The 11,151-nt window shown below is 51.9% G+C and overlaps 2 protein-coding genes and 1 long non-coding RNA gene across 4 annotated transcripts; 1 reads left to right on the top strand and 2 right to left on the bottom strand.

The window, feature by feature from the left end:
* Positions 1–12: 12 nt before the first annotated feature.
* On the bottom strand, positions 13–2,235 carry LOC147647989 (uncharacterized). Its single transcript, XR_015280089.1, has 2 exons — positions 2,147–2,235; positions 13–894 (listed from the first exon to the last, which is right to left on the bottom strand). It is a non-coding gene; the product is annotated as an uncharacterized LOC147647989 (long non-coding RNA).
* A 594-nt stretch (positions 2,236–2,829) lies between these two features.
* On the top strand, positions 2,830–6,592 carry LOC111943588 (uncharacterized). Of its 2 annotated transcripts, XM_086867027.1 has the most exons (6): positions 2,838–2,962; positions 3,638–3,764; positions 4,431–4,551; positions 5,196–5,267; positions 5,634–5,936; positions 6,325–6,592. In XM_086867027.1, exons 2-6 carry the CDS (start codon positions 3,747–3,749, stop codon positions 6,420–6,422), a joined length of 612 nt encoding a protein of 203 aa, XP_086723153.1. In that variant the 5' UTR covers positions 2,838–2,962; positions 3,638–3,746; the 3' UTR covers positions 6,423–6,592. The 2 variants fall into 2 exon arrangements, with proteins under 2 accessions (XP_086723155.1, XP_086723153.1); XM_086867029.1 differs by lacking the exon at positions 5,196–5,267 and having other exon boundaries at positions 2,830–2,962.
* A 2,676-nt stretch (positions 6,593–9,268) lies between these two features.
* LOC111943587 (uncharacterized) lies at positions 9,269–10,889 on the bottom strand. The gene is made up of 2 exons (XM_023946530.2): positions 10,785–10,889; positions 9,269–10,478 (listed from the first exon to the last, which is right to left on the bottom strand). The coding sequence occupies exon 2, from the start codon at positions 10,408–10,410 to the stop codon at positions 9,499–9,501; it is 912 nt and encodes a 303-aa protein (XP_023802298.2). The 5' UTR covers positions 10,411–10,478; positions 10,785–10,889; the 3' UTR covers positions 9,269–9,498.
* Positions 10,890–11,151: the final 262 nt, after the last annotated feature.

Genomic DNA, 11,151 nt, shown 5'->3' with positions numbered 1-11,151 from the left:
GAATGCAAGAACTGGCCAGGCAAATATCCTGTATTTGCTTTATGCCATTATTTAGGTGTGTTGCTTTGTCTTCAACTCTGCTCTGATTAATTCTTAACATCAAAAAAAGTTATATTATAAATTGAAATAGGAGGAAAAACGTAAAGACAGAACTCTGAAAGCCCCCAAATACCTTGAACATTAAGGAAATATATACTGCTAATGCAGAGAGCCACAGGATCACTGCAGCTTGAAAGACATTTATCTGAGAGCTCCACTAGGGATCAGATTTACCACAATAAGAATATTGTAGCTGCAGGAAATTCCCATTTTTCCATGTGCCTTCAGCTTTCTCCCCACAGTCTAATCAGTGTCAGGCACTGACAGACAGTCGTTCCTCCCCTACCCAAAGCTCCCGTGTTTAGTGCAGCACAGGTACAACCCCTGCCCCTGAACTCTGGCCATGCACTGATCCAGAACTTCCCTGAACACGAACTTGTGCCACAGGAGGTGATTTTGGAGGTGGATTTGGCTTTGAAGTCAGGCCTGCCTTGTGTGGTGGAGCTGGACCAGAACCTTTAGAGATCAGATCCAGCAGGGCTTGTCCCTCATCTCTGTGGCTGGAGAGCTGCATTTGCCAGGGACTTCCACTCCTCCGGCACCAAGGCCAGCTGAGCACTTGCAGGTTTTGCCATCAGACCCTTCTTTAGTATCCACTCTCAAAATGCTCAGTCATGGTCTGGTCCTTGTGTAGCTGAAGCAGAAATAAAAGGTCTTGGCTGGCTTCATTCCTGCTTTTGCCAAAATGCACGGGTGGTGTGTGGTCACTGCATAAAAGCTGATGGGAAATACCAAAGGCTGATCCCTGGCAGAGAAAGGGGTGGTCCTCATCACCAGTAGGAGACATAGTGCAAACTATGGAAGAAAAATGAAAACTTGAAGTTCATGGATATTGAAAATTCTTCAACACAGACATTTAAAAAAGTTTAAGTTCAAAAGGTATTTTTCTCTTTTTAAAGTAGTCTGCAAGGGAAATATAATTTAATTGGCCATTTCTTTCCATGCAAAGCAAGGACATCAGTAATAATTTGTCCTGGGTTGATGTTATGGTGCTTGTATCCCAAATGGTCTGTTCTGTTTCTGCTACAAATTAAGTTCCACATCTTTAAGACTGGTTCCAGTAGCGAAGCTACTTGTTTTCAGAAATTTTCAGAAATATTTATTTGTTTTCAGAAACAGCGCTCACTCCCAGCGCATGTTTCTCCAGACTGTGTTGTCTGCAGCAGGGACAGACTGCGGGACAGAGCTCTCCTTTGCTTTTCGTTAGTTTTTAAGCTAGATGATACAGAGGAGTTCCCCGGATTGTGGGGTGGGGTTTTGGGTTTTTTTGGGGGGGTTTATTATTTCTTTATTAATTTATTTATTTTCTTGGATTTGTTTAAACCTGCTCTGGACAGACAACTCAGAAAACCCCAGGAGCTCACGCTTGTGACGCAACGGGGCCTGGGTCTCGCCACTTTCCTGCGCCACAGGGACTGAAAAGACATTGCACGAGCCGAGGAAATCGGTCTCCCTCGGGAGGGAGGTTGCGTAGGAGCCCTTTGTGATGCCAGAAGTTCGCAGAGGCGACGTCCCCGCTGAGGTCACGGCGGGGCTGCCCCGCTGCGCTATAAAAGCGGGCACTCCGGCGCCGCGCCCGCCTGCGGCGGCATGGCTCGCTACCGCCGGCGCTCCCGCAGGAGCCGCAGCCGCAGCCGCAGCCGCAGCCGGAGCCGGCGCCGCCGCTCCCGCCGCCGGGGCGTGCGCAGGAGGCGCCGGGCCTCCCGCCGCTCCCGGTACCGCCGCCGCCGCAGCAGCCGCAGACGCCGCCGCCGGCGCTGAGCCGAGCGCGGGGCTCGGCCTCGCACGGCCCGAGGAGCGCGCAGAGCGCGGCCGTGGCGCGGGGCTGGCGATGCCAATAAAGGCCAGCAATTCCTACTGGCGTCTGCGTGTCCCTGAGTGCCCCTGGGTGTCCGTGGGTGCCCGACCGTGTCCCTAAGCAGGAACTCGCTCAAGTGATGGGATACAGAGAATGAGATCTGCAAAGAGCTTTCAGGTCACCAAATCCAAACGTCAACCCAAAACTACCAATCGAACCGCTAAGCCGTGTCTAAAGTGCCACATTTACCTTCTCTTTAAATCCCTCCAGGATTGGTGACACCTCCACAGCCCTGGGCAGTCTGTTCCAAGGTTTGATAACGCTTCTGGTGAAGAAACCTTTCCAAACAGCCAACTAAACCTTTCCAGGTGCAATTCTCAGCATTTTCCTCTCATGCTTTTTCTTGTTCCCTGGGACAAAAGCCTGGAGCCAGCTCGGCTTCAGCCTTCTGTCTGCTGCATCCTTGGCTAGGGGTGTCTCCAGCGCTTTGGGTCTCTGTTCTGGGCAGTGCATGAGAGTTTGGACCTTTGATAAGGACGATAGCACAGATTAGCACAGCCTTGCACAAATAGATAAGGGATGGGACTTAGGCAAATAGAAGCCATGCCAAATGCAAGCAGGACATTTTCTCTCCTTTTAGAAGTCCCTCCAGGAACCGTGACACCACCTTGGGCATCCTGTTCCGATGTTTGACAACACTACTTGCTGAAGAAACCATTAGAAATGGCCAAATTAAACCTTCTCAGGTGCAACTTTATGCACTTTTCTCTGGCACTGGCTGCATTCACCCTGCCAGAACAGCCTGGAGTCAGGCTGAGCACAGAGTGAAGAGCAGGAGATCGCCGTGGCACCCGGCCCTTCCCGCTCCTCATTTCCTCCCTTCTCCCCCCCGCTACAGCCCAAAGACCGCCCCAGCCGGGTCCCCCGCAGGTGCCGCTGTGGCCGCTCCCGGGCCGGGCCGGGCCGAGCAGCAGCTGCAGCCCCGGGGCCCGGCCTGAGCTGCCGCTGGCACCGAGGCTGAGCGGGACGTCGGGGCTCAAGGCAGCGGGAGCCCGTGAAGAGCCGGTGAGGCTGAGGAGCACCTGCGGGGGCTGTGGCGGCTGGGAGGAAGCGCCTGCCCTGCGGGGACTGGCGGGGAGCTGAGGGGCACGGCGGGACTGAGGGGACTGAGCGATGGCGGAGGTGGCGGGGGCTGGGAGGAGCGCGCCGCTGAGGGCAATGGCGGGGCTGGGGACGCTGAGGGCGGTGGTGGGACCGAGGGGTGTGGGGTGCGAGCGATGGCAGCAATGAGGGGCGGAGGGTGATGATGGCACTGGGGACACTGAAGGCAGCATTGAGAGTTGCGGATGATAGTGGCACGGAGGGCAGCACTGAGAGCTGAGGGCGATGGCGGCACTGAGGGGCTGTGGGCGATGGCGGCACTGAGGACAGCATTGGGCACTGAGGGCAGTATAGGGAGCTGAGGGCGATGGCGGCGCTGCTGGTCTGAAGGCAGCGACAGCTCTGGGGACACGAAGGACAATGGTGGCTCTGGAGACCTGAGGGCATTTGTGGCACTGAGGGGCTGACGGTGATGGCGGCGCTGAGGGCAGTACTGAGAGGCGATGGCGGCGCCACCGGTCTGAGGGCAGTGACGGCTCTGGGAACACGAAGGACCATGCTGGGGACCTGAGGGCAGTGGTGGCACTGAGGCCCATGGCCGCTCGGGAGGGCATTCAGGGCACTGGGGGCTCTTTGCAGCCGCTGCCCCGAGGGAGCCCTCCCTGCCCGGAGCCACCAGCCTGAGCTCAGCAGATGTTGAAGGTGTGGCAGATTCTTGGAGGAGAAGCTTTCATTGCCCCACCTTGAAATGGCCTCTTTCTTGAAGGTAAGTCTGCTCGATGACAATGCTGGGTCTGGACTGAGAGCTTTCTTGTAAGCTAGAGAAGTAAAGGCTTCTTTCATTCAGACTTTGATGGACAGTGATGCTTTTTACCCTACAGTTTTTTGTCACATGCTCCTGGAAATACCCAATTTCAGTGCACATTTTCCTCTGGAGCAGCAGCAAAGGGCTCCAAAAAGCAGCAAATTGGAATTTCATGTCTGAGCAGCTGAATGGGTTGAGGTTCCCAGCCAGAAATGTGTACTTTGCGTGCGGGCTTGTAGCACACGATCCTGGGCAGTGCCTGGAGCGAGATCTGTCCTTGCTCACCCGTGCTGGGGACAAGGAGAGCCCCTGGATTTCTGCTGGCTGATTTCTTACAGCTCATGGCATAGGCCAGGGTCAGAGTGGGAGGGCACAAATGCTCCTTTGGTGTATTCTGTTTTTCTGAGTTCATGTTTTGCCTGGGAGATCATTTTGTGACAGCTTGAGCTTCTCTGTGGCAACTTCAATTTGGAGTTTAAAGCACTTGTCATGTGAACCACCAGGGCAGTGCTCCCCTCGTGTTCCACATCCCTTGGGAGTGGAGAACAACAGTTACTGTGTGCCTGAAGTGGTTCCTAGAAAATACCAAGTGATCTTTGGTTGACTTGTTTTTGTTTTTCTTCCAAGGAGGATGTCAGCGTTGTCCCTGAGTGTTCAGGGGAGCAGCCTGTCAACAGGGCTGCAGCTGAGAGAGCCTTGCCTGGCAACACAAGCAGTGGGAACAGTTCCCTGGAGCCCGAGGAGCCTGGTAAGAGGAGAGCCCCCATTCCTTGTGAGAGGTCTAAAAGGGCTGCTCTGAGCTGGACAGACACAGTGGGAGATCAGGAGTTCAGTCCTGTCTGCAATGTGGGCACCTCCTGAGCCTTTAGTTCAAATGCTGCAGTGGCAGCACCTCCCCGAGCCCTGCCCCGCAGTTGCGCTCCTGAGGAGGCACCGACACCGAGGCCTCTGCTGTGGCAGCAGAGCCGTGCCTGAGCCTGACCTGTGGGAGCTGTGTCACCAACCCCAGTGTCCCCATTCCAGGCTGAGGTCCACGGATCAATTTGCTGCAGGGTGACAGCGCTGCCGAGGCGGTGCTGGGCGGGGTGACTATTGCAGCAACAGCAAAACCCCACCAAAATGATGAAGCCAGCGCCAAAGTCCAAACTTTTTTGCCTCAAATCATAACCTAAATTTGGTAGCACTCTGTTGATACCTGTCCTGAGACACAGGAGAAAAACAAGCAGCACAACATCTGAAGGCAAGCAATTCTCAAAGCCAGTAACTAAAGGGAAAGCCTAAATGTCCCCAGCCTAGCAAGGCCTCAGAGGAGAGAGGGAGCCCTTTGGATTTGCATTCCAGATGAAAGCTGGTGCAGCCTGCAGGCCTCACACGGAGCAATTTTCCTCCCAGCTGTTCCTGCCAGGGCTGCAGGCAGAGCTGGAGGAGCTGTGGTTCACTGCAGAGGCAGTTCTTCAGTCCCAGGTAATGGAGCTGGTTCATGGCTCAGCTCATGGCACTTTTCAGCCTCAGCCGTTCCACTGAGGACTGAGGGCTCTGTCAGCACAGGGAAAGAGCAGGGCCAGGCTTCTTTGTGTGAGCTGGGGCTGTGTTCACAACTCTCGTGGGTGCCGTTTGCACTGCAAGTGCTGGAGCTTTATGGGGATACTTCAGACCTTTGCAGTCTGGAAAGCTCTGGAAGCATTGCTGTTCTCTGCAGAGCAGCTTCCAATTCCCAGGTCAGACTCTGCATTTCTGGCCATCCGCACAGTCCCTGGTAGTAGTACAGTTCTGTCCTGGGAAAACGTGCCCGATGGCCGCTGCTGACTCCGTGTTCCCGGTGTTTCTCAGAGCTCCACCTGCTGTACCTCGCCAGGAGGGCTGCCCTGCGCAGGCGGAAGTGCCCGAGCTCCCAGCCAGGGCTGGCCCTGGTGGGTGCCGATGGTGGCCGCGCTGCGGGGGCGCAGCTCCTCGTGAAGAGCCCCGACTGCTGCCCCGAGGTCCCTGCAGACACCAAGAGACTGAAGAGAGACCAGAAGGAGAACCTGCCGGGCGGCCTGGAGGTGTTCAGCTCTGCTTCCAGCCACTCCCAGGAGCACCTGGACTCAGCCCTGAGCAGGGACCTGCAGCTGCCACCCTCGAGCCAGCTGTGCGGTGAGACCGGGGTGACATGGGGGATTTGGGGGTTTGTAAATCTTGGGGTCCATGTAGATGTGGGGTCAGTTGTGTGCAGGGACAGCTGGAACTTCTGTCTCTTGTGTGCCAAGGGGAAAGGACCTGGCAGTGAGGCTTCTGGCAGTGCTTTCCTGCCAAGGGATTGCAAGCTAGCCTGGTTCTCAGGAGGAGTGAATAGGGATGTGAAAGCTAAATAGAAAAGTTCTTCATTCTTGGAAAGCCCCAGAACTTGTTGGGGTATTTTCTTTCTTAGCCTGTTCAGGAAGATCTGGGATTTTATAATCCCTGAGAGAAGTACAATTGCTGCCAAGGGAAACGTGCACACAGCTGATGCTGACTCAGGGTCCCTTTTTCTGGCTTTTTCCAGGCCCCTCCAGGACAAGTGGAGCTGCTTCTGGATTGCTCCCAGGTAAGGAGGCTCCCCCACTTCTTCCAGAGAAAGTTTTCTACACTCCAAGAATTTAGAGTTTTTTTTTAATGAGGCCACAGCCTTGTCCACGTGTGCAGTCCTGGCTTATATTTGTTTTTTGTCAGTCCTGTTGTAATCTGAAGAATTTTTGACACTGGAATTGATAATTCAATATATTATCAGTGTAATTGTAGCAGTTTCCAGTAAATTAAAGTATTAATTGAGATGGGTGTTGATCTGTGTTACTGTAGTGGTTTGAATTTGCCAATTTAGTTTCCTGGCCAACGCACCAAATAAATGTTGTGGTTTTAAAGCATCAATTAAAAAAGCACTAGAAAACTTATTTCTTGCTGTGAGATATGGATTAGAATAGGAGCAAAAAAAGCTTAAAACTTAAAAGGAATAAAGAAAGTTTATTAACAAAACTACAAGAATAAGAAAACCAGAATAAACCCTCCAGAAAACCCCTTTATCCCCCACTACGCAACCATTCCCTTGTTCACATGACAACATAGAGACAAACAACTTTGGTGTTTACAACAGTCCCAATTCTTGCTAGAGTCTTTTCATCAGTCTTTGTAGAGAAACAGAAGTCCTTTTCTGCTAATCTATGGAGTTTCTCACAAGAAAACTATTTCTGTTATAGCTTTCTATTTCTCTGATGTCAGCTGCCCGGAAATCTGCCATCAGTTCACTCCTCCCATTTCACATCACTCTGAGGTGATGGGTCAAATGAGTCTAGGGATGTCATTTTTAAGGATGAGTTATTTAAAGGCAAAAGTTCTTTTCATCTGTCTCTGTGAGCCTCCCTGGAAAGAGAAGTTTTCTCTTGGCCTCTCAATGGTCCCAAATCTTCAACTATTACTTCTCCCCCTCTGTTCCAGCACCTCACTGTATCACAATTACTACACCTTTTGCTTAAAATCTATACTTTGAAATACTTTATTCTGCCCAATATACTCTGTCATGAATTAAAGGACTTTTTTTTTCAGAACACTATTGTCCATCTCCATAGCTTTAACAGAAAAATATTTCAGCTTATTAAAGCATCTTCTTATTCTCTCTTCCCCATCTAAAACTTAATTCTTTTCTTCACTGTCCTTGATGGTTTTATGATGTCTTCTTCATGTTGATTATCCCTCTCTCTCTCTCTCTCTCTCTCTTCCTCTCTTTCTGGGAAAAAGGAGTCATCTGTAAGTCTTATCCAGGTAGTGAAAGAATTAAAGTCTTGGAAAGCTGCAGATGTTCATGGTGTCAGGTTTCAGTTCAGAAGCCAGAAACCAAAGAGAACAAGAGAGCCCTGGCCTTACATCTTAAGGTGGTGTTCACAAGTTGATCTCACTTCTTAATGGTTAAACCCACCACCACTTCTCAGGAATGGCCAATAATTGGTCAGGAGAAAAGACTCCCATCAGCCTCCAGCAACTTCAAACTTCCCTAGCTCCCAAAGCTATGTTAAAAGTAAAGTCACCCCAAGACAGTTACTCAAAGCATTTTGCAGGGTAGACATTCTGATGCTGAGGATTTTGTCAGTGAGTGAAGGCAGCTGGGGGAAAATATCCAAGCAAGCCCAGCAGATCTCTCCGTTCCAGTGCAGCTGGGCAATGAAACCACAGATTTTTGGTGGCCCAACCCACTGTGTGAATCCTAAAATCCAGAGCAATTCCCTGTGGCAGAGGTCAAAAGGGAACAGCTCCAGGGCAATGCTGGCCATGGCTGGCTCTGAGTCACCCAGCTGTGGATGTGCCAGGCACAGGCTGCTTTCAGCAGATGCATTTGCAGAGCCTTGGCTGGGCAGGCCCTTGGGTCCCCACTGAGCTCTCTGTGCCTCTCTAACACCGACAGAGGTGCAGAGCTGCTGGGAAACCCTGCAGGCCTCTCACTGATTTGGCCTGGCAGAACTTCACACTGTCCCAGCACAGAAGGTGCTTCACCTGCTCCTCCTGCAAGTCCCTCTGCCTTGCTGAGGCCCCAGGGAAAGCAAAGGCCATGCCCTGCTACCTGGATGGGATAGGAATGTGCATCTGTGCTGAGAGAGAGAGAGCAGGGAAGCAAATACAATCCTATTAACAATTACAGTTTGCAAACCACAGCTGTCAGCTTTTCTGTGTTTGTATTAATGAGAAGGGTAGGGAGTAGCTTTGTGTATCGATGAAGGGTGAAGCATGAGTGTCAGAATTCAGCTTATTTCTGTTTCTTTTCTGGCATTTTTCCTGTCATAAGGCTGACAGCCAAAGGCATCTTGCTCAGAATCTCAGATCTGTGACCTTAGCAGTAGCCAAGTGTCCCCTGTCAACCTGTTTGCCTCAAAGTAAGCAAAGTTCAAAGCAAAGGTGTGTTCACAGTAAAGGTGTGAGCTCTTGGCTTCTTTTAGAGACAGAAAACATACCAAACTCAAGCCTGCTTGCTGAATTCTCTAGAAAATCTGACTCACTCAAGGAAGTAGCATTTTGGGGTATTTGTGATGTGACAAATTTTCTGTTGATCATTCATTCAGATAATCAGTAAGCCAGACCAATAATTCTCTTATTAATGCTTTAACACATCTCACTGAAATAATATAACTTGAAATTTTGGCTTCAATCTGCAGCGGTGTTTTGAAGATGAGAATATTCATTTGAGGGAGGAACAGATAGAGTTGTGGTTTTTTGTTCAGCACACAGATTCTCTCATTTCCCCTTCTATAGTTGTAAGCATTAAAGTAAACCATCAGCTTGGGAAATGCAGCTCAAATGTACCTGTTTATATTTTGCTTAATGTATTTTTCGCATGAGCTGAAAGTACTCATTGGTCATTTGCTTCATAGCATTCTTTGTAATTGTGAGACGGAAAAAAGACCGCAAGAATTTCTCCCATCAACACAAAGTACATAGGAGAGCATTACAAAGACCCTTTAGCCATATTCATGTTTTGCTTTACACAGACCTTTATTAAATGTATAGATTTAAATGTATTTTACCAAGCAGACTTTCAGTTCAGTTACAGCAATTCCTTTTCAGTCAGCTAGACAAGTGAAGTATTCCCACACACATCTGCAATATCCTCCTTGTCTGCTATTACCCCTGAGTGAACTCCTTGCAGTTTCAGAGTTGCAATGTAATATAAGAAAATAATCAGGCACCGCATCAGAGTTTAAAAGCGGGAGTGGTCCCTGCCCTGGCCAGGAGCAGAGGAGCAGTGGTTGTGGCCCCGGGCACGTGCACCATGCCGCCTCCTTAGGAACCGCTCCCGCTCAGTGGGGTTGAGCACAACCTGGGGACACCTGTGACTCTCCTGGAGACCTGTCCGTGGTGTTCCAGCTTCCTCCTGCACACTGGAGCTTGAGGATCCACTGGAAGGAGTCCTCACCCGGGAGCTGGAGCTGCTGGGGCTGGCGCTGTTGTCCTCTCTGGTATCGTGGGAGCGCAGCTGCCTCTTGGCCTCCTTGCTGCACCTTCCCACAATGACATTGATGAGGTCACGAACCAGGAGTGCTGTGTGTTCCTCCAGGCGGCTCTGCAACCTCAGGACCAGGATCGCCTCATTCAGACCATGGAGGCAGAGCTCACACAGGATGGAGCTCTCTGCAGCATCTACCAGCCACCACTGGTCCTGGAATATTCCCTGCAGCCTCTGGCGCAGCCAGGGCCGCACGGGCTCCAGGAGGAGCTGTCCTTGACGGAAAAGTCCTGCCCATATCTCGGGCAGGAGGCCACCCACAGACTCCAGCTCTGAAGGCTCAACTGGGGGCGGCATCCCCTGTGGAGAAGGTGCAGGGTCCTGGGGGCTGTTCTCGTCCAGCCGATGGGCAGCTGTCCCTGGCTGGCTGCTGGTCTCTGCTGCCTCCCCAGGGGACGTGATGACAAACTGGACATAGTCCTGTTCGCGCCTCTCGGAAAACCTGACAGTCTCTATTGCTGTCCTGCAGAGCGGGCAGGAGGGATTTGTTGTGGCCCACCGCAGGATGCAGCCCAGGCAGAACTGGTGGCAACAGGGCAGAACTGAAGCCGCGTCATCCCAAGTCTCCTGGCAGATGGGGCAGTTGCTGTCTGTCCCTGTGGCCATCCGTGTGCTCTGCAGCACGTTGGGGACAGCTGAAGACCAGGAGCTGCTCCCCTCGCTGGTGTCACATGCTGCAGGAGGGAGAGACCATAGTCACTGGCTGTGCCAAGGAGAGGAATAAAAGGCAGGAAATGCCCAGGTGCCTGGAGAAGGACACCCTCCTGTCTCCCTGAGCCCTGTCACCTGCCCCAGGGCCACCGCAGGGACACAAGGGTGTCACCCTCAGTCTGCACCTGCTATGCCAGCTTGCCCCAAGCGGGCAGGGTAGGGAAACAGGAGTCATGGCTCTGGGATGGGCACTGGGAGCTGCTGAATTCTCTGACATCAGCTCCAACACACCACCCAGTACTGGAAAGGCCTGACTTCACCCTCCAGACCTTGCAGTCTTGGCTGGCGGAAGTCAAGGTTTGCCCCAGACTGTCCCAGGCTCTGCTGGTGCCTGAGTGAAATCAGCAATGGAGGTGATGTCACAATCTGGCACTTGTGATGTCACCCTCAACCACCCTGTGATGTCACAATAGGATGTTCCCCTCCTGCAGGTGCACCTTGTCAGGTGCAAAAATAAAACAGTCTTTCTTACTTTTAACTTCTACATCTCCATGCTACTCTCCTTTGGTTACTTGTGTCAGGTGGCCACAACTGTGTGTCCCTGCTCCTGACACGTTGCTGAGCTGTCCCACGAGCAGGACTGTGGTGGGAGCAGTCGCCATGGGCTGCCTGCAGCTGGATCCAGACCCCTCTGCT

The sequence above is a fragment of the Cyanistes caeruleus genome, chromosome Z (genome assembly GCF_971803275.1).
Source record: "Cyanistes caeruleus chromosome Z, bCyaCae1.hap1.1, whole genome shotgun sequence".
Classification (NCBI taxonomy): Eukaryota; Metazoa; Chordata; class Aves; order Passeriformes; family Paridae; genus Cyanistes; species Cyanistes caeruleus.
The sequence above is the reverse complement of the archived record's forward strand: the minus strand, read 5'-3'. Positions and strand labels throughout refer to the sequence as shown.